At 27.7% G+C, this 21246-nt stretch overlaps 2 protein-coding genes across 10 annotated transcripts; one reads left to right on the top strand and one right to left on the bottom strand.

Annotated features, from left to right (window-relative positions):
- Positions 1–671: 671 nt before the first annotated feature.
- LOC107609185 (putative receptor-like protein kinase At2g42960) lies at positions 672–4718 on the top strand. Of its 9 annotated transcripts, none has more exons than XR_015892146.1 (9): positions 672–805; positions 2009–2747; positions 2860–2964; positions 3061–3180; positions 3264–3434; positions 3524–3653; positions 3735–3944; positions 4171–4388; positions 4496–4718. XR_015892146.1 is itself a non-coding variant. In XM_088493280.1 (9 exons), the coding sequence occupies exons 3-9, from the start codon at positions 2080–2082 to the stop codon at positions 4303–4305; spliced, it is 1539 nt and encodes a 512-aa protein (XP_088349406.1). In that variant the 5' UTR covers positions 731–805; positions 1288–1427; positions 2009–2079; the 3' UTR covers positions 4306–4718. The 9 variants fall into 9 exon arrangements, 6 of the variants coding, with proteins under 6 accessions (XP_016166538.1, XP_088349406.1, XP_016166536.1 ...); XM_088493280.1 differs by adding an exon at positions 1288–1427 and having other exon boundaries at positions 731–805; positions 4171–4718; XM_016311050.3 differs by adding an exon at positions 1415–1448 and having other exon boundaries at positions 740–805; positions 4171–4718.
- Positions 4719–15900: 11182 nt separating this feature from the next.
- LOC107608041 (WRKY transcription factor 28) lies at positions 15901–18877 on the bottom strand. The gene is made up of 3 exons (XM_016309933.3): positions 18328–18877; positions 17582–17731; positions 15901–16773 (listed from the first exon to the last, which is right to left on the bottom strand). The coding sequence occupies exons 1-3, from the start codon at positions 18786–18788 to the stop codon at positions 16323–16325; spliced, it is 1062 nt and encodes a 353-aa protein (XP_016165419.1). The 5' UTR covers positions 18789–18877; the 3' UTR covers positions 15901–16322.
- Positions 18878–21246: the final 2369 nt, after the last annotated feature.

Below are 21246 nucleotides of genomic sequence, written 5' to 3'. Positions count from 1 at the left end.
AGAGTTGATCTCCAACACTGGTTTTTCTCCTCTTCCTTTCCTTAAGACGTTCATCAGGATGGCAGTTTCACGCTCTTTTCAGTAAGTGAAAACTGTAAAACGTCGTGTGTGTTGAGGCAGAGAGAGGACCATTTTTATATGTGTTATAATCTTTAATCTACTGCGTCCATCAAACATTAGCATTAACGGATGAAATTAAGCCATTAATGATTTATAAATAATTACAATTAGGTCACAATAGAAGTTTAAATTACAATAAACTTTCAACACCAATTTTCCATGATTTATGTTTAGAATTTCAAAAAATAAAAAGTAGAAATATACATTTTCCAATTTGAATAAATGCAATTTGTCTTTTCATTTTTAACACCAAATGTTCCAAATTAGGTGCTCCACATAGCCTGCTATAAAGCTGCAGTGCTACCATCATACAGAATTAGAATTTCACAAAAAAAAAAGAAAAAATATTTTCCCTTTAGAATATGGTGTCTCAGTCCTGCATAAAATAAAATTAAAAACTCCAATTTTGTTTTTTTTTTCTTTTAATGTAAAACAAAACACCCCAATTGAAATTTTGGCATGTATAAAATTGAAAAAAAAAAAAGAAGAAAAAATTGACATAAAAAAAAATAGGTAGCAGTTTAGCACTTACCAGTTAGCAAAGGATGATGGCATGATGTAATGTTTCTAAGATTTTGGTGTATTTAAGATTTTTACATGTTTTCGCTTAGTACTAAGTAGACAACACATGTATTGAAGCTCTAGATTTGATGAGAGACTTTGCATTCTCCTTTCTTTGATTCAGGTTGACCTCTCTCTCTCTCTCTCTCTCTCTCTCTCTCTCACTTTACTTTTGATGTTGTGTTGTTGCTCATATTCATCATTCATTACAATATATTTTGTTTTTCTTAGACCAAAACCATAGAAACCGCTCCTGTTCATTTTTTTTCTTTTATTTTTCATATATTCTTGCTTTTCCTTTACTACTCTCTCTCTCTCTCTCTCTCTCTCTCTCTCTCTTTTCTGTGGTTTCCTCCACTGCAAACCAAGCTTCCTTTCCAGCTAGTTAAGGTCCTATAAGCCCTTCCTTGCACCTCAACCACAACAACAACACCCCACCAACCATTTTGCCACCTTTTTCCTTTTTTCTTCTCTATAATCTTCCAATTCTAACCCTCCTTCCAAATCTTCACCATCAAAATTAGATTTTTGTCTGGCATTCCTCTCCAATTTGTGTTTTTTTCATTAACTTCTCTTACCCTTTGAGTTCTTTTGGTTTTCTATTAGGACCACTTGTATGTACCACTGCATCTTCTTTTTGCAGCATCTGGAATTTGTTGTAGTAGGGTTTATTATTGTGCTTCTCTCTCTGTGGATCATTGAGGCTAAGCCTCTTTGTTTTTGCTTCCTTCAGTGGGGTTCTCAAGGTAGGAAGATATAGGAGGCTGGTAAATGCTTTTGTTCTTCTGAGCCACCTTTGTTTTACTATACATAAATTTAATGGATAATTCACATTCTTCTTTATCTTTTGTTTACTTGGATCATAAGTGATGCTTTGCTAGTTCTCTTTTCTTTTCAATTGGAATTTGTTTATGGGAATGATGATCAATATAGGTGCTTTTACTTTTCCATTAAATTGTGAATTTTACAGTGTGTGCCTTTTTTATTGTTCAATGCTTTGAGTGTTGTTTTAGGTTTTGGCCTAAATGAATCCCATACACTTTTCCTTCAATGAATTGGATTGTTTTTGCTGTGTGCCTTAGTAATCCTTGATAATCTAAGATCTTGAAAGTTATCTTATTGAAAATTTGGAGTCTAGCATTATCTTTATATCATGATAAAGCTTCAATGAGTGATTAGTTGACATGTTGATTTTGGGAATTTTTTGTGTGAGATTGTTGCAATTGCAAGAGCTGATATGTTGGCTGCAAATTAGAATGTTCAGCTTTTTCATTTGTGTTTAGAAGCATTGTGTAAAGGGAATACTTAACTAGGTTCTTACATTCAGGTGGGAATGCCTTAATTCTACCAGCTGGAGGAGCTTGGAGGGAGAAATTGATCACTTTGTAGCTACCAACTATGTCATCGAATAGTTCTTTGAATGTCGAATTGTCGAAGAAGACATCTTTTTTCGGTTTGAAACGATGGGTTTTGATTGGGATCGGAGTCAGTGCCTTTATAGTGCTGATTCTTGGTGTATTGTCTATATGGGTGATGTTTCGGAGAAAGTCTAGGAGATCTGTTGACAAGTACTCTCAATCCAAGATACCGAATGTGTCGAAAGATATCAGGGTTGATAAGGTTGGGGTGCAGAGTTCTTATGTGGAGCCGGAAAATGTGTCTGTTTCAGTTCATGACAAGGCAAATGATAAGAGTTCAGAGAAGATAACAGTTCATTTGGCCATGAGCAAATCCAGTGATCATGATAATATTAGTCAGTGCAGTTCAAGCTATCACCACGAGAGAGGATTTAGTTCGATGTCCGGGGAAGAAGGAAGTTCCGGGAATGGTAAGAAGCAATCTATGTTGTCATATGGAGGAGGGATGGTGACTGCCTCTCCTTTAGTTGGGTTGCCGGAATTTTCTCATCTCGGGTGGGGCCACTGGTTTACACTCAGAGATCTTCAACTAGCAACCAATCGTTTCTCGCAAGAGAATGTTATCGGTGAGGGTGGCTATGGGGTTGTTTATAGGGGCAGATTGATCAATGGAAGCGAGGTGGCAGTAAAGAAGCTTCTTAACAATTTGTAAGGATACTTCTAGTTTATAGTGTAGTTGATTTGCTTCCTTCCAACCTTTCTTGATTCTTTCGATCTAGTTATCAAAGCTTGGTGGTTGTTCTTTTGTGACTGAAAATAGGGGACAAGCAGAGAAAGAATTCAGGGTTGAAGTCGAGGCGATAGGCCATGTTAGACATAAACATCTCGTGCGCCTGCTTGGATATTGCGTAGAGGGTGTTAACAGGTACTTATTTTTAGCCAAGCAATTCATTTTAAGTACATAGCAATAGCATTTTAGCTTAATTGTGTTTCTTTCTCTGTCGTGACGATCGATATTCAGGCTGCTAGTGTATGAATATGTGAATAATGGTAACTTAGAGCAATGGCTGCATGGCTCCATGGAACAGGGGACACTAACTTGGGAGGCACGCATCAAAGTTGTGCTCGGCACAGCCAAAGCGTAAGTTTAACACATACCTACTTTTATCTTAAATTTAGAATACTACAGTTGAGTTTTAACATGAGACAATTGATTCTTGGCAGGCTTGCTTACTTACATGAAGCAATTGAACCGAAAGTTGTTCACCGGGATATAAAGTCTAGCAATATATTGATCGATGACGAGTTCAACGCAAAGGTTTCTGATTTCGGTCTGGCCAAACTATTGGATTCAGGAGAAAGTCACATAACAACTAGAGTTATGGGAACATTTGGGTATGCAGTACATTTCGTCACGCCTTTCCTTTTGTGTTATTTAAAGGATTTGAACACTTTTGAACACTTACTCCTATTGTGTATTACAGTTATGTGGCACCAGAATATGCTAATAGTGGCCTCTTAAATGAGAAGAGCGACATTTACAGCTTCGGTGTCCTCCTGCTGGAAGCAGTTACCGGAAGGGACCCTGTAGACTATGCTCGGCCGCCTAATGAGGTATCTAATCCATTTCTCTATTCTTTCAAGTTATTGTTACTCTTCATGTAGCTGATGGACTTAAATCTATTGTCATGACAGGTTAATCTGGTTGAATGGCTCAAGATGATGGTGGGAACAAGGAGGGCCGAGGAAGTAGTTGACTCGAGACTTGAGGTTAAACCAACAACACGCGCTTTGAAGCGTGCCCTTCTTGTTGCGCTGAGGTGCGTCGATCCTGATGCGGATAAAAGGCCTAAAATGAGTCAAGTTGTAAGGATGCTTGAAGCCGATGAATATCCATTTCGAGAGGTTTGCATTCTATAACTTGTCTTCTAAGTTAAGTTTTGTTTTAGGATTCCTTGCTCTTGAATCTCTTACAACATTTTCTCAAAATCTTTATCCTATATGCATTCTTACCAAAGTTTATCTATTGAGTTGATCATAGATCCTTAGTCTTCTTGACTCGATGCTTGTCGAAAGACTCGAAAACACTAGACTTAAACTACACAACTGATTGATATAATCGTCCTTCCAGGATCGAAGGAATAGAAAGAGCCGCACTGCCAGCATGGAAATCGAGTCTGTTAGTTGCGGTCCATCCAATGGCGAAAAGGCAGGGAATTCCGAAGGCATTGTGCCGGCGAGAATGGAGGGACAGGGACAGGATTGAGAACCACACGACAAGGTACAATTCCGGTTGTACTCGCTCCGGTAACAAGAAACATTCCATATATATGTCCAAGCTAATGCCCTGTAAGAAAATTTTGCCTGCATCTAAGAAGAGAATCTGATCATATATTCCATTCTGATAATGAAGCATTTTTTTCTTTTCACTTTTTCATTCAATGTGGCCATTGAAGACTAGTATGATACACATAACACACCAACCATGTCTGAGAAGAGGAGGGTAGAATGAGAATCAGTGATGCCAATGATAGTGTCAATGTTGTACAGAGATGTCTTCTGAGTTCTAAGCCTATCTTTCATTTACATGATTGTTAATTTTTTGGACTCTATCAACTCTCCATGAGAGTGGAGAAAGTTAGAAACTAATATTTATTTGGCTTCATTTTCTTCCCACAATTATATATGTTTGCTTGTTAAAGTATTTAGTTAAGTTATAGGAAAATGTTACCTTAATATCCATCTGATTTTGTTAAGTATCTGATTAACACTTACTTTGAAATGTTAAAATAATATTGATAATAATGCCATTCAAATTCCAAGTTGCCACAATGATTTAACAGGAAATGGGTATTGTAAGGTGTAGACAAAAATCTCTTTTTTCTGACAAAAAAAATTCCCATTTCAAGATGCCAATATGGTTGGCTTAGCTAGTTATGCTCATTTTTTTATTCCTTTCCAAATAATAATTATTCCATTCCATTAATATCAATGGTAACTTGAATACTACAATTGTTAAATTCCCTTATTAGTAGTAGTAGATCTGTAAGTCTTGTGTGACAGAAAATAAATTGTGACAATTTTGTTAGTCCTATTAACTATTAAGATAGAATTAGAATTTGGCAGGGAAACTTCTTAGCACTAAAGTTCTTATATTTGTTATTTATTTCAAAAAAAATATAATCTTTTTTTTTAATTGATCAAAATGAAAAAAAAAAAAAACATGTGTATAGTATTACTAGGTAGTGTCTTGAACTTGAAGTAGCATTTATTGGGCATGCAGTCAAACAAAATGAATTCAAAGGCTTCCAACAAAATAATGTTTTTTTTTTTTTTCTTTTTCTGACAAAAGCAGTGTTGTATGTATGAATGTATGTATGTACATAGATGATTATATTCATTCAGAGGGTGCAGTACTTGGTTGCATCAATGCCAATCTTTTCTCTGCTGCCACTTTACAAATTCCATTGCATTGGGAATGGGGCAACTTGTCCAAACCTTCTTGTTTGAATCCAACACTATTGCATAATATTTGCATATTGAATTATGCTCTTCTTCTTCTTCTTTTTTTCCTTAAAAAAATAGGTGGATTTAACTTCTAAAAGTAAAATTTCAATTGAAATTAACATCAACTTGAAGAATATTGAATAGGAATACAATCTATGTGATTTGAAAAAGATTACAATTTAATATAACTTAGTGTAATTTTAATTAGTTTTTAATTTAAATTGAATTGAATGAACAATTTTATTTGAATCAGTTTGAATTTGAATATTTCTAAATCACATTATGCCATTATGGTATTATGCATGTTATATTATGAATACTTTTAGTCGATTGAATTATTTTCCTTTTTCTCTATATATAAAGATGGTTCTATTCATACAAAAATGTCTCTATATGAAGGTAATAATTAAGAGAGATATATTATATTAAATAATTTAATTAAGTGTATTAAAATATCTAACAATTCTCAATTATCATATTTAAAAAAAAAAAAAAACATTTTTATGTGAGTAGTTATCCTATATAAATTACTCATGTATATTATATGTTATGACTATCTTTTTGTGAATGAGTCGAGTCACCCGGCTGTTAATTGTTAACAAATTATTAGTAACTAGTGGTTTATTTGTTCAGCTGTTTTTTTATTATTTTTAAAAATTAATTTTTTATTTTTATTTATAAGTTATAAATTTTATATCAATTATTAAAAATTAAATTTAAAATAAATACGGTACGATGAAAAAATTATTACATTATTACTATATGTAACAAAATAAAAATAAAAATTTATAACATTATTTACAAATAAGTTATTTGTAAATATTATTAAATTTATTTATTTTTTCACTCCTATTGAAGCAGATATAAAATTTATATTGAAAATATTCTTTATTTTTAAATATTATTTTAATAGATCAAAAACATTTGTTTTATCTTTTTAATTTTATGTTCAACATCTTAAATTATCTTTAATAATTTTATTATTCTTTTAAAATTATTAATTTTTATTTTCATTATAATATTATATCTTGTCACCATATTATCTATATTGTCTCATCACTTATATTATATTGTATTGTTTTCTTTCTCTTTCTAGTTTTTTCCTTTTCCTTTCATATTCTCTTTATTCGACAGCAATTTAATTATCACCATGTAATATTATCGCAATCTTCAATTATGTTCATTACTTCGATCCAAAATCACCTATTATGTATTTATGTTAATTTTTATGAGTCGTTGAAATTTTTTTTAAAAAATTACTTTCTTAAGAGAAAAGAAATTAAAATTAAAATTGAATTGAATTTAAATTTTAAAAAATTCAAAATAAATATTTTTATATCTCTATTAAATATATGCTTATGGAACATTCAACTACCCGGTCCTGATGGGGTATTAAAAAGTTATATTGTCTTTTTAATCAATAACGGATGAGAATGTAATTTTTTGGTAATCAATTTTGATTTTCAAATTTAATTGCATGAATGCAAGTTCTACTTCTCAACTTTTTACATCCATATTTCCTAAGGTATTAGAAAAATAAAAGCTCCAAACATTTCAATGGTTCGTTGAATTGACGAATAATAACAAAATATAAAATGGTTATTATAAGATACTTAAATACAATTTTTATAAGGTACTCCAATATAAAATGCATGAATGAACATAGTTGTTGTTTAAAATTCAATATTCCATATTTACAACTCATTCACTATTCTTGTTCTTTGCCTTTTGGTTTTGTAGTTCAATACATCTTTCATTATCGTTTTATTATTTGGAATTTAAAAAAATAAAATAATAATAATATTATTCATAGAACATTGGAGAAGTGTATTTATTCTTTTAATGAGGGTCAATCTATGAAGCACGGACACTTCACTGAGTTATCGTGTCCGCGTGCCGGACACATTTCGGACACGACACTCACCAACACTCGTCCGACACGCGTGTCTTAATAAAAAATAAAAAATTCTTCTTCGGACATTCCTGAACACACCTAAATACAATCACGTGTCCACGTGTCCAGTCTTATTCTTAACATATATTCTTAAAATAAATTTAGATATAGTATATATTATTATTTATTAAAACAAAAAATATTTTAAATACTTGATATAATTAAAATAAGACATTAAAAATAATTAAAAATTTTAATTTATATTTTAGTATCAATAAAATATCAAAATATCATTACAATTTATCTAAAAAATACTTTATATTTTATATATATGCGTGTCCCCGTGTCATGTAAGATTTTAAAATTCGCGTGTCGGCGTGTTTCGTGTCGTGTCGTATCCCGTGTCCGTGTTAGTGTCCGTGCATCATAGGGGTTAATGGAATTTTTAAAAATAAATTTTGTTACCATTTGTCCAAATATTTTGTTTCATGAAATTAATTATTTGAGAATAAATTAATCCGAAAAAATTAAACACCAAAATCATGGCTGGTATAAGCCATGCTAATTAATGATGTAATTAGTATTATATAACTGAGACACTTGAATCCGAAACCTTTAAATGAGAATGAAAAGACTATACATTTGATTTAGAGTTCATTCATGCTGCAAGGCAAAAATTAAATATAAAAAGAAGTCCATTTGTATAAGCAACATAAAAGTATACAAACCATGAAAAATAATATATTAGTATTTCTTTTTCAACACTATTAATCATTATTATTCATGTGTAATTTCCCCCTCATTGCTTCCTCATTAAACACATGGCTTTCTAAGTTGATGCTAGATGGATTCTATACTTCTAACTTCTAAGTTTCTAATTTATCAGTAAGTCCAATTTGTTTGGGAAAAAAAAAATTCAAAAGCAGGAGTAATTTCTTCATTAATAATTAATAATTTTTTTGTTATAATAAATTGAGTTAGTTTTTTTATTTTTCTCAATTACTAAAATTAGTAAAATAACATTCTAAAATATCTTAATAAAAGAAAATAATTAATGAAGTATTTATTAATTTATATGCTTAATTTCAATTTTTAGAATATTATTGGGTTAAGGATTAATTAAAATAACCCTCAAAACGTTTGTATACTTTGTTTTAGTTTTATCTCTTATCTTTTATTTATTTTAATTTTATACTAAATATTTAATTATAGTTTTAATAAAATATAGACACTGTAAAATTGGTTTCAATATTCAATAGATGCAACCATTATTGTATTCAGCATCTGAGTATATGGCTTGCATTCTACTCAAATAACATATATATAAAAAGGAAGAAAAAAAAAAAACTATATGGAATTGGATGACAACTTTAATTATTTGTTTCTATGTATGAATATGAATATGGAGACAAATTAAGCCGTGATTGTTGACAAGTGTCAGTGATAGTGACGGTTTTCACAACTGTTGCATAGCTGGATTTTTTTTTTTCTTCGTTTAAATTTTATATTTGAATTAAATGAATTTGTAGCATATTTGTAGTGTTGGGAAAAATATATAAGAGTGAAATTTCGTTTCGACCCCTAATAATATTTATAAGTGATGATCTGCATCTTAATAAAATTAAAATATCATTTTAATTCTTATCCATTTATTTCGTTAGATATTTTAATTTTTTTAATTTGTTAAATTTTCTGTCAAATGATAACGGTAAAATTTTAACTATATAACTAGTTAATAGTACTGTTAGAATTTTGTCGTTACTATTTAACAGAGAATTTAAAATATCTGAAAATAATTATAAATAGATGAGTCAAAATAGTATTTTAGTTTTATTAGAATGTAATAAATTGTTATTTATAAAAATTATTAGGGACTAAAATAAAATTTTATTCGATATATAAAGATAGTCAATAATGTAAATACATATACTCTTATAGATTGTGCAAATCAGATTATTCTTATGGACGTTATGGTTATTGCTAAAATAGTAAAATCATATATTCTTAACTATTTGTCCACAATTTCATTTAAATATTGTAACAATGGGACTTTTCAATAATTAAGTGGGAGATAATGATGAATAATTGGATAACTGTAATGAATAGTAGAATAATTGCATAATAATATAGAATTTAATTTTAATGTAATCATTCAATTATTTTTTTTTTTTGGGGTAACCACGAGCTCATAAACTTGATAATAATATTCTTCTAAAAATTAATCAAGTCATGAAATGATGGTCTATTGGTTTAGAAGCTATACCATGGATATATGTTATTGGATTTATGGCTTAGTTAGTGTATTATTGAATATTTAATTTATTTGGAATGTAATTAGGACAAACAAATGGTACGATTGATGGAAGTGAGAAGGTGATATTATGTCTAATTTTCACTATTTTCCCCCTTTTCCTAGGACTCGAGTATATCCGATCCTTTGTGTTATTGAATACTCATTTCTACCTATTATGTAAAATAAATAAATAGAAAAATCCATGGATGATAAGATTAGATATTGAGGAAGTAGAAAATAGTTTTTCATCTTATTATGTTGGAAAAGTTTAGGGGCCAACAATTTTTGTGTTTTCTGGCCAATACTTAACTATCAAAACAAAAGTGAGTAATCTCCCACCATTAGATGTAATTTCACACCATTAAAAACATAATTAATGGTCAATTGATAATTACAAAACACCAAAATTACTGACCCCTAACATTCCTCTATTATGTTTATGATACTCCATATGTGGAAAAATGGTGCCTAGTCGAGTTAAATCTTGTCTTAAATGGACTTGATTCATATTGTAAATATATTATTCATATTTAAACTTGTTACTTTTTATAGTTTTTTTTTTTATTTTAAGATTTGAGCTCGTTTTGTTTAAAAATTTGACAAATCCATAAGTGAGAAAGTATCAAAAAAATTCTGTTAGATCTGAAAAAGAGAGCTAAGAGGGAGAGAGAAAAAGAGCAGAGAGCAGAGAGAAAAAAACAAGAGAACGAAAAACTGAGTTTATTAATTCTAAAAAACTTTTTTACAGAATAGGTTTACTCTTGTATTTGTAGTCATAGCTGAAACAGATTTTTCTAACAACTAATTACTCTTTTTAACAAACTTGACAACTCAGCATAACTAACTTCTAATTACATGCCTCACACTACAGTTAGTTTCATCTCTTATCTCTATTTATTCTCAACAATAAATTCATTGAAAAGCTTATTCGTAAATTATAACTCAAGACAATAAATTTAAAAAATCTAAATTGATATTAGATAAATTTTAAATTTATAATTTATAAATTATAATTAATTTATATATTACTTATTAGTTACATATTAAAATAAAATTTTAACAAGACAACTCAACGAATTTTTTATTATTTACCTCTATAACTCCATATATACATATACAAGTAACAAGTTTATGGTATTTTCTACAACGTTTAATTTTAAGCTTTAATTATTACTATATATAAGAAATCCAAAAATCGACTCCATTGGCTTAGTTAAGGATATTTGTTATGGTGAGACTTTAGAAGTCAGCGTTTAACATAAACTAGGGTTTCTTATCCAAAAAATTCTGATAGAAAATCAATTAGGAGTGAAGCCAACCCTAACCAATTAATTTAAAAACAAATTTGTTATATTAAACTAAATCAGAAATAAAAAGAATTGACTTAATTGACTTATATATATTGTAGTTAGCTCTTTAAACTTCCTTTTATTGAAATACCGATATAGTTACAGGATAATTGTTATTATTTTCTTATACAACATCAATTAATTGGTTGATAAACTTATTAATAATTTAATATTAAATAATTTGTAATTAAGAAATACTAGTAATAATTAGTAGAACTTTATGATGCAAAGACACTGACACGGACACGGGACACGACACGATACGGGACACGCTGACACACGAATTTTAAAATCTTACATGACACGGGGACACGCATACATATAAAATATAAAGTATTTTTTAGATAAATCGTAATGATATTTTGATATTTTATTGATATTAAAATATAAATTAAAATTTTTAATTATTTTTAATGTCTTATTTTAATTATATCAAGTATTTAAAATATTTTTTGTTTTAATAAATAATAATATATATATTATATCTAAATTTATTTTAAAAATATATGTTAAGAATAAGACAGGACACACTGACACGTGATGGTATTTAGGTGTGTCCAGATGTATGCGGAGAAGAATTTTTTATTTTTTATTAAAACACGGTTGGACACAACAGACACGCGTGTCGGACGAGTGTCGGTGAGTGTCGTGTCCGAAATGTGTCCGACACGCGGACACAACAACTCAACAAAGTGTCCGTGCTTCATAGGTAGAACTAGTATCATTAAATTTGTTTATTTTTTAAAAAATGTGATTCATTGAAAGCATGCATGGCGGCAGAGCAACCAATAAAGGAGGCACTCAATGATTCATTCATGAAAATTAATTTGAAGACGTAATAAGATTTGAATATTGCATGTTAAACTGTCTGTTAGTGCCGTTGATTATGGTAATCCAATTTTTTTAGTCATAATGCTTCCTTGCTTGTGTTTCCTACAAACTTTGTAGCTGCAAAAAAAAAAGGCACAATTTTTGTCTTGTGACTTATTGTGATCATTATTTTAATGGCTCTCAACTATGAACTTCACGTGCAGTTGTAGTTGACTGCACCTGAGTTTTCATCTTTACTATATCAATTTCTCTTGTTTAAGACAGAGATTTCAATTTAAGATTTTTTTGGTAACTTAGTTTTTTACTATATCAATTTCTCTTGTTTAAGACAGAGATTTCAATTTAAGATTTTTTTGGTAACTTAGTTTTTAATACGTCTGTCTGATGTGTATTCAACTCCTGACATTTTTCACATTTTTATTTTTAATATTGGGTTAATAATAGTGTTTTTTTAAATTGTAATTTACTGTTGTATTTTACTAAAATGTAGGATGATTTAATTTACTGAGTATAAATTGGACCGTCTGATTTTTAAGAGGTACAGAAATCAGACCGTTCGATTTTTGTACTCGGACCGTCCGATTTGTGTACCCCAAATTTTTAAAATTTTTTAAACACAAATCGGAGGGTCCGATTTATGTACCTCCTATAGTTTTAAAAAACACAAAAAATTATCACGTTAAAATATAATACTCATTCTATTTCTATGTCCAATTTTTTTAGCTGACATTTTCTTCTTGACATTTTTAAGAATAATATCCAAATAAATTTAAAGGAGTCTATATAATCCGGTGATATTTTAATTTTTAAAAAATTTAGTTATTAAATCAATTTTTAATATTTTATTTTATTAAAAAAATAATTTTTACGTCATATTTTAATAAAAGATTACACAAATTAATATTTATTATTATTTAATAAAGATATAATAATTTTTAAAAATTTAAACATTATTCTCATATTATTAATCATTTTATATAAACGAACAATCTGATATAAAGACTCATTTATTTAACAAAATAAAAATTTTAAAAATTAAAATTTATTAAAAATTAAAGTGTTCGACTAAAATATTGTGACATAGTTTTAAATATGTTTTTTTATTACTTTTAAAAAAATATAGAATATAGCTATATACTATAAAACATGGATATATAAATGCAATATATAAAAAAATTTACTTAAATTGAATACTTGAATGGCAATTTGGATTACTGTTCATTATATATAGTAAAGTAATAAACAGTTCACAAATTGCTTATAAATATAAAACTAAATCAACAATCTCTTTAACTACTTAAGTAGCTATCCCGCTAAACTACGCCACTTAATCAATTAATACTTGCTTACCACAAGTTAATTAACCTCATTAACTGTATAATCATTTAATTAACCAAATCATGTAGTACTATTGTCTATTGGTCAACACCAACAATTATGTATGCATTTAGATTATTTAAGAATTAGTATTTTTAGTGTAAAAAAAATGGGTAGTATTAGTTTAAATATAAGAAAAAAATGCTGGTCACTTAGAATTTTTCTTTGTGACTATATATTATTTTTGTCAAACACTTGGAAATTATTACTCCAATATCATATTAATTGGAAATGTCTTTTTATATATTAAAATTAATTTTTATAAAATAAAAAAGAATTATTTCTACTTAAAAAGTAACTCTATAATTTTAATTGGTATAGGGCTTCATATATAATGATTTTATTGACAGATAAAAAGTCGCATCAAATAATAACATATGAGGAGTAAATTAAACTTTAATAAATCCTATGAAATACCTAGAGCTATATATATGGTTTAATTACTCTGTTAGTTCTTATAGTTTCGTGAAATTTTCAATTAGATTTCTATATTTTTTTTAATTGGGTCCTGTACCAATTATTAAGTCTCTCTTAGTAGTAATTGACTTAATTTTATAGGAACCCAACTAAAAAAAAAAAAGAATTCATACAGGAACCTAAATAAAAGAAAAAAAAGTGTAAAGACCTAATTAAAAAGAAAACTTTGGTGCAAGGACTCAATTAAAAGAAAAAAAATATAGGGATCTAATTGAAAATTTTGCGTAACTATAGAGACCAACAGAGTAATTAAACTTATATCATTCATTTTAAATCATGAGGGGAAAAAAGAAAAAGAAATGATTATTATCGTATCAAAATATCATTCATCAATATCATATGAGTGTTGAAACTTGAAAGTTAGGTATCCGTCCATAAATTTAATCAAAAGCAGTTAGACACGCAAACAAAAACCAAAATTGATGAAACACCGGCGAATTGAATTTGAATAGCCATCTATGTGCACACAACTGTCTTCAATAACCCTCCCACGGAAATTTGAATTTCTAAAAAAAAATTGTAAATTAAATGTATAATTAACTATATATTATACACCAATAAATATCACTTAAATTGATATAATATTTTTAATTTGGTAAACATTCACATATAATTGTCTTTATTTGAAATTTATAGTAAAAACCATTAAATTAAATGATAATTTAGTCAAATTTATTAAATTATCTAATAATTTTCAAATATCAACTTCACATGATGAAGACTGTTATGAAACTAAGGATCAAACTTTTGACCTTTTGGACATAGAGCTTTGATACCATGTCATGAAACCACTCATTCCAAAAGCTTAAGTTTATAGGAGAAGGTAACACTAATGGTTATATCTTTAACAAAAGACAATTGCGCACAAATTTCGACCTTCTAATTTTCTTTTTCACATGGTAAGACTAATCTGTAGTGAACTTTAAACTTCACTTAATTAAAGATTTTTTGTTGATCAATGAATTATGATATATATACAAAATAAACTTAAATTCTTTACACTACTTACTTAAATAAATTAAACGAATAATTTATATTATTAGAGATGTTAATTTGCAAATATTCCTAGTTGATGTTGCATTTCTGCCACATAAATAAAACGCTTCCCTTTTCTGTAGTTGCATACTTTAATTTTGCACCTCCTTTTAATTGTCTTGTCAAACCTTCTTCCATTGTAAATAATTAAATAAATAAATAATGAAAAATCGGATCTAAGTTAACACAATATTATATATAATATTAAACTCAGAAACATAACTTTTGATATTATTTGATAATATAGATAATATTCAATAATTAATGTGAATTTTGAAATCGGAAATCATACCGCGCAATTCATTCTAAATATGAGACATAACTTAATTTGACAAAATTTACCAAAGCTATATTTAAGCAATAAGATCAATGTCATCTCCATCAATTCTAAAAAATACTAATTATTTAATTCACTAAGATATCCCCACTGATAGATGCTGCCTGTCTTCCAAACACATTAATATATATAATATATTAATACATATATACACACACATACATCACTTTAGGGACGATGAAATAAAGTAATCAAATTAAATAAAAAGTGAAATTATTATTTTCATAAAACCAGTTCTCCAAATAATTTAACTTGATATAAAACGAGGGTATATAAATAAGTACATTTCTAATAAAAACTTCTTTTGAAATTTTATAAATTTTACGTAGATATTTTTTTAATTTGTCTTATACTAAATATTTTTTTTTAGAATTTATAATAATCTAATTCTAAATTTTTAAGTCATAAAGAATTACAAGTGATTACCATAGCTGGTATCTATAAGGTGATGTGTCTAACTGGCTTAAAAAAATTAAAAAATAATATTTAATTTTAAAAGTATAACAATAAATAATTTTTAAATATTTAAATTTTGTTACAAAAAATAAATACTACGATACCATTTTTTTAAAATTTAAATTAATAAGAGAAAGTAACGTAAATTATTATATCTCTATAATAAATTAGATAAAAATTAAATACCAAATTATAAATACCAATATATATATAGACATCATAAAATTAACCTTATACTATATCATAAACTATTTTTCTAAAAAAAAAATAAAACTAATAGGAAGAGTCGTGTAAATAGGTATATCTTTTATATCTACTCTTTAATAAATATATATGAACAGTGTAATTCACTACAAATAAAGCCCCACAATGCAATAATACATTATAGGTGGAAACTCATGTGCATTTGACTTCACGTGAAGTTGATAGCTGAAAGCCGTTAGATAAAAATTTAATCAAATCAGTCAAACTAATTTAACAGCTTTCAGCTATCAACTTCACATAAAGTCGCCTGTATCTGAGTTTGCACCTACATTATAATGGAAATTGGAAAGAGTACAATGATTTTTCTTTTCTAAATATAATAATATTTCATAATTACGGTTGCAGCTATATATATTAAGATACATAAAAATTACAGAAAAAATGTATAATAATAATAACATGATCATAACTGCAGTGATAAACCCTACTAACAAGATTGCATTTTGAGAAGTGCAATTCAAAATTAAGGTTCTTGTTTGCCTGGGAATGAAGGTAGTAGGTCTTGCAACAAGCCATAGTCATGAGGGAATTGAAGATGATGATGATGCTCTTGTGGTGGCGGTGGAGGAGGAGGATAATGAGGATTATGGCCAAGGTTTAATTGGAAAATAGGGTTTTGATGGTGATTATTATTATTTATTAGTGGTTGATGGGTGCTACTATTGTTAGTAGTGTAAGTTGGAAGCAATTGAGAGAGGAAATCTTGGGGGAAACTTGTTGGCCTTATTAGGGATGTGGAAGCAAAAAGGGAAGGTGAAGAAGCAAACACGCTGGCGGCGCTGCCGCGGAGCGTCGCCGGGCAGTGGTGGTTGTGCTGCCCTTCATATGTTGTGATCACAATTGATGGATCTTGGTATGACCTCTCCACTCTCTTCTTCACATTGCACTTCTGAGTAGTGCATCTATAATAACTCCTGCATTTTTGTAATATAACATTATTTACACATAAAAAAATTAATTATTAAATCAGTTATTATGTATATATTATTTAATTTATTTTTAGTATATATTTTATATTTTAATATATATTTTAAAATACTAACAATTTGGTGATCAATTTTTTTAGGATAATAACAGTTTTAAAATTAAGGTGAAAACTCAGGTGCAGTCGACTTCATGTGAAGTTGATAGTTGAGAGCCGTTAGATGAAAATTTAGTCAAATCAGTCAAATTATCTAACGACTCTCATTTATCAACTTTACGTGAAGTCGACTGCACCTGAGTTTTCACCTAAAATTAAATGATTAAATTTACAATAATAAAAGTAATTGTGTATTACAATTGTGAAAGTACTGAATACTAAACGTTAAATACTATTTTTACATAAAATTTGCTAGTTTCCATATTTGTAGTAGTATTAATGGTACTTTTGCTCCATGTACTAATCTAACTTATTACATCCTATTTGAATTTCTATGAGTCTCTAATTATATATATTTTTAAAAGTAACATGAGCTTATGAACATATCTACATTATTACCATAATTATTAGTAGACATATATATAATTGATGACAAAAAGAGACTCAATTATAAGTATAGTACTTATTAGATATAAACATTTACAAAACCTAAATTTAGCAATTATCTAACCCAAATAATAATAATAATAATAATAATAATAATAATAATAATAATAATAATTTAGCAATTTTTCTTTGAAAGGTTTAACACATATAGAAATATTGAAATTTGGAAATAAATAAAATAAAATAAAATAAACCTTGGATATGGACTATTTTTGACTGCTTTCTGTCCATATTTTCTCCATCTATATCCATCTTCAAGGTGATCAATCTCACTTTTGGTCATGAATGCAAAGCGTGGCTCTCTTGGCTTTTTCTCTTTCTTCTTTGGCTTATTGTTATTATTCCTAAAATGTTTCAAAACATTAGTCAAAATTCACAGCATGATATATATGTACCCCATTATAACCAAACTCAAAAGCAACGAATATTATCACATCATTAGGGTTAATAATAAGTAGTATATATCTATGTTTGTCTCTACCATTTTAGACAAATTCCAAAAACTTAGAAATACATATATAAATCACACACATCTATATTACAAAATGTGATGACATAGCCGCTATAGAGTAGAGAAAAGATTGACCAATTGCATTTCATATGATAAAAGTCATAAATAGTTGAAAAGACACAAAATCATGATATACATACATAATACAATTGTATAGTAATTCAAACTTTCTTTTGAAAAAGAAATTAAAATTAATTAAATTATTAATTAGATAATATAATCAGAGATCCTATATTCATCATCAATTGAAGGAATCAAGCTAAGGAAAGAAAGTGTAATAAATTAAAGTCTTTAATTAAGAACATTAAACTAATTAATTAAAATTCTTCTATTCTCAATTTCTTACTACCCTCCACGGATCTACAAGAAGCAATTATTAAAATAAAAAATTTAATTAAACAAAGATATTTAAAAAAAAAAAAAACCTACTCTTTCTTAGACTTTGCATCTTCATCTTCTTCTTCTTCTTCACACCCTTTTGGTTGCTTCTCATGTTTCTTGGTACTTTTGGATGATGAGTCTTCTTCAGTGAGTGAAGCATCAGCTTCATTAGATGAAGAAGAAACTGAGGAATTGAGTGTTGTTGAGTCTCCACCAACAACAGTTGATGGTAGTTGATTCTTGTTTTCATCAATGGATGATGAGATGACTTCAGGTGAAGAACAAGACAAGTCAAAGGCTCTAGAGAGAGTGTTATAATCCATGGAATTACCATGTAACAAACAATCAGTGAAACTTGTAGTGTTGTTATCAATAAACCCTTCTTGATGATGATGAGATGAAGAAGAAGTAGTAATCATTCTAAACAAGGGAAAGTTTGATTGGTTGAGTTCATGATTGTTGTAATAGAAAGGGTCAAAGTGAAATTGATCTTTATCTTCATTAGCCATGGAAAAAAAGAAGAGAAAAAAAGAAGAGAAGAGGAGAAGATTGAAGAAAAGAAGAGAAGAGAGTGATCAAAGGAAGAGAAAGACAAATAAATAATAATAATAATAATAATAATAATAATATTAATAAAGGTAGCTTTTAATTTGAGAATGAAATTTCAGCTAAGACTTAATTTGAGGGTTGCTTGTTATGGGAAAGGGAACTTTTGGTTTTGGAACTTTGTTTCATATATCTTTTTCCTACTTTTTTACACTCCTTTTATCTCTTTTAATTTCTCTTTGGAGGTAATTCAGCAGTGTGTTTCTTTTTTTTTTTTATAATTTTTTTTCACAAAACCACTTGTTCAAAAAAAAAATAGCATATACTTAAGAGAAAATATATGAATGATTATATCCGTAACACGTTCTAGTTTTCTTTAGATTTATCTGATTTTTTGTTTAGATGTTTTTATGCTATTTTTTTTTCTTGGAGAATAACAATAATAATTTTGTTATTATATCATGAAATTATTTCTCTTAAAAATTTAAATTAATAAAAAAATATCATGAATAATTATATCTCTAATATTTTTTATCTAGTTATTCAATTAAATAATTGTATATATTTATATATTATATATATGGTACGTATTTATTAAATAATTTTTGAATGGGAAAAAAAAATAATCAATTTGATTTTGAAATAAAAGGGAATCATTGTGATATATGCTTGTGGCGTGACTTGTTGATGTATTAGGTATTATCACACCCTATATGTATATATATCCTCAAAACCAATTGGTCCAAGGATTAATAGTCAATTGGTTGAATGACTTATTAATTACTTATTTAACTCTTGATAACGACATCAGAGATAATTATTATTATAGAACTATATATTCGTCTATTCATTTATATTATATATATATTTGGTCCTTTTGAATATAATCAATTAGCTATGATATATAATAAGATGGGTAACGCAAGCATGCTAAGATAGTTTTTTATTTGTTAAATTGATAATTAATGTTAATTTTCTAGCTATATATATCTACATTAGTTAACAAGCAAAGTAGTTTATTTAATTTTTTAAATAATATTTTTTCTAATATTAAAACCCAGGTAATTTTATGATCACCTAATATTACCCAACATTCTTATTAATAATTAACAAATATAATTATTTAGGTTTTTGCATTGGACAAGGAATTATCACAATTACTGAATTCAAAAATATCAAAATAATTAATTAACATCAAAATTGCATGTTTGTGATTCTATGAGCTCCACGTAAAAGGTTTGGAATGGATCATATGGTATGCACTATGCAGTGTGAATGTGTGATTGACGTATATATATAATATATAAATTAATTAATTAATTACCAAATGAGATTCACATATTCAGATCCTTTGGGACGTTCAGTATCTGGAAGAAGTTCTAATTTAATATATTTTAATTCCATAATAATAATTTGAAATTGTCAGCTTCAGAACATAACGTAAGAAATCAAACTGCATAATTTGTACCATGGGCCCTTCAACAGGTTTATCACATGACAACAATTTAATTATACGTTAAAGTAATAGATCCTTTAATTTGTTGTTTCCTTCTACTATATATCATATTAAAATAAAAAAAATATACACGTTAATAATAATAATAATAATAATAATTAAATAATTGTTATATATATATATATATATATATATTTCTTTTTAAATGTTCACGGTATTCTATAATTTGATAAACCAAAATTTACGAAAATGTTTGGTAACCAAAGAAAATTAGTAAAAAATAGTCATAATTTGTCTTATTTAGTATTTATTAATTGTTACGACAATTAATTAATGCTAAATAAGGCAAGTTCGGGCTTTTTTTTTGTCTACCTAGCATTATCCAAAATTTATTTGGTCGTAAATTAGAGTTCTATTTAAGAGTTTGTAATTAATTAATAAATTAATATTTATTTAAGTTTTTTTTTATTAAAGATAAGAGACTCGAACCCACGACCTCTTAATTGAGTATAAAAAAATTATGTCATTTGAGCTATAACTCATTGGCTAATATTTATTTAAGTTGATGAGTAACTATTTGACCAATTTAAGTTAATAGTGGTATATATTTATACATTTTTTTTGAAGATATTATTATATGGGAGCTACTCAAATAAAGATGCAAAAAATATCTTTTTATGAAGATGCTTTGTATAAAAGTGTGATTTATTAATTTGGCCACACTTTAAATAAAAACAACACTTTTATAACATATCAAAATCTAATCCTACAATCCATCATCTAAAAGTCAAAAAGAAAAATCATCACATGAAGACAATTATAATATCTTCATGGGAGTACCCACCTTATTATATTATATGATTATATGGATGGTGGTGATCACGTTTTGTGAAGAAAGAAGGAATTGAGTGGGTCAAAAATTGCGACTATACGGATTTTGGAATTTTGTAAAGATTAGGGTGACA

Source organism: Arachis ipaensis, chromosome B7 (assembly GCF_059453495.1).
Source record: "Arachis ipaensis isolate K30076 ecotype BB chromosome B7, ASM5945349v1, whole genome shotgun sequence".
In the NCBI taxonomy this organism is placed as follows: Eukaryota; Viridiplantae; Streptophyta; class Magnoliopsida; order Fabales; family Fabaceae; genus Arachis; species Arachis ipaensis.
Note: the sequence above shows the minus strand (reverse complement) of the source record. Positions and strands in the feature narration are given on the sequence as shown.

What these genes read in the sequence shown, in the direction of transcription:
- LOC107609185 (XM_016311052.3), top strand. Translation starts at nt 2,080, where the DNA reads ATGTCATCGAATAGTTCTTTGAATGTCGAATTGTCGAAGAAGACATCT. An exon ending in TGCGTAGAGGGTGTTAACAG is followed by an intron (nt 2,965 to 3,060) that starts GTACTTATTTTT and finishes ATCGATATTCAG; the next exon opens with GCTGCTAGTGTATGAATATG. An exon ending in ATGCTCGGCCGCCTAATGAG is followed by an intron (nt 3,654 to 3,734) that starts GTATCTAATCCA and finishes TTGTCATGACAG; the next exon opens with GTTAATCTGGTTGAATGGCT.
- LOC107608041 (XM_016309933.3), bottom strand. Translation starts at nt 18,788, where the DNA reads ATGGCTAATGAAGATAAAGATCAATTTCACTTTGACCCTTTCTATTAC. An exon ending in GATGCAAAGTCTAAGAAAGA is followed by an intron (nt 17,732 to 18,327) that starts GTAGGTTTTTTT and finishes GAAACATTTTAG; the next exon opens with GAATAATAACAATAAGCCAA. An exon ending in AAAAATAGTCCATATCCAAG is followed by an intron (nt 16,774 to 17,581) that starts GTTTATTTTATT and finishes ACAAAAATGCAG; the next exon opens with GAGTTATTATAGATGCACTA.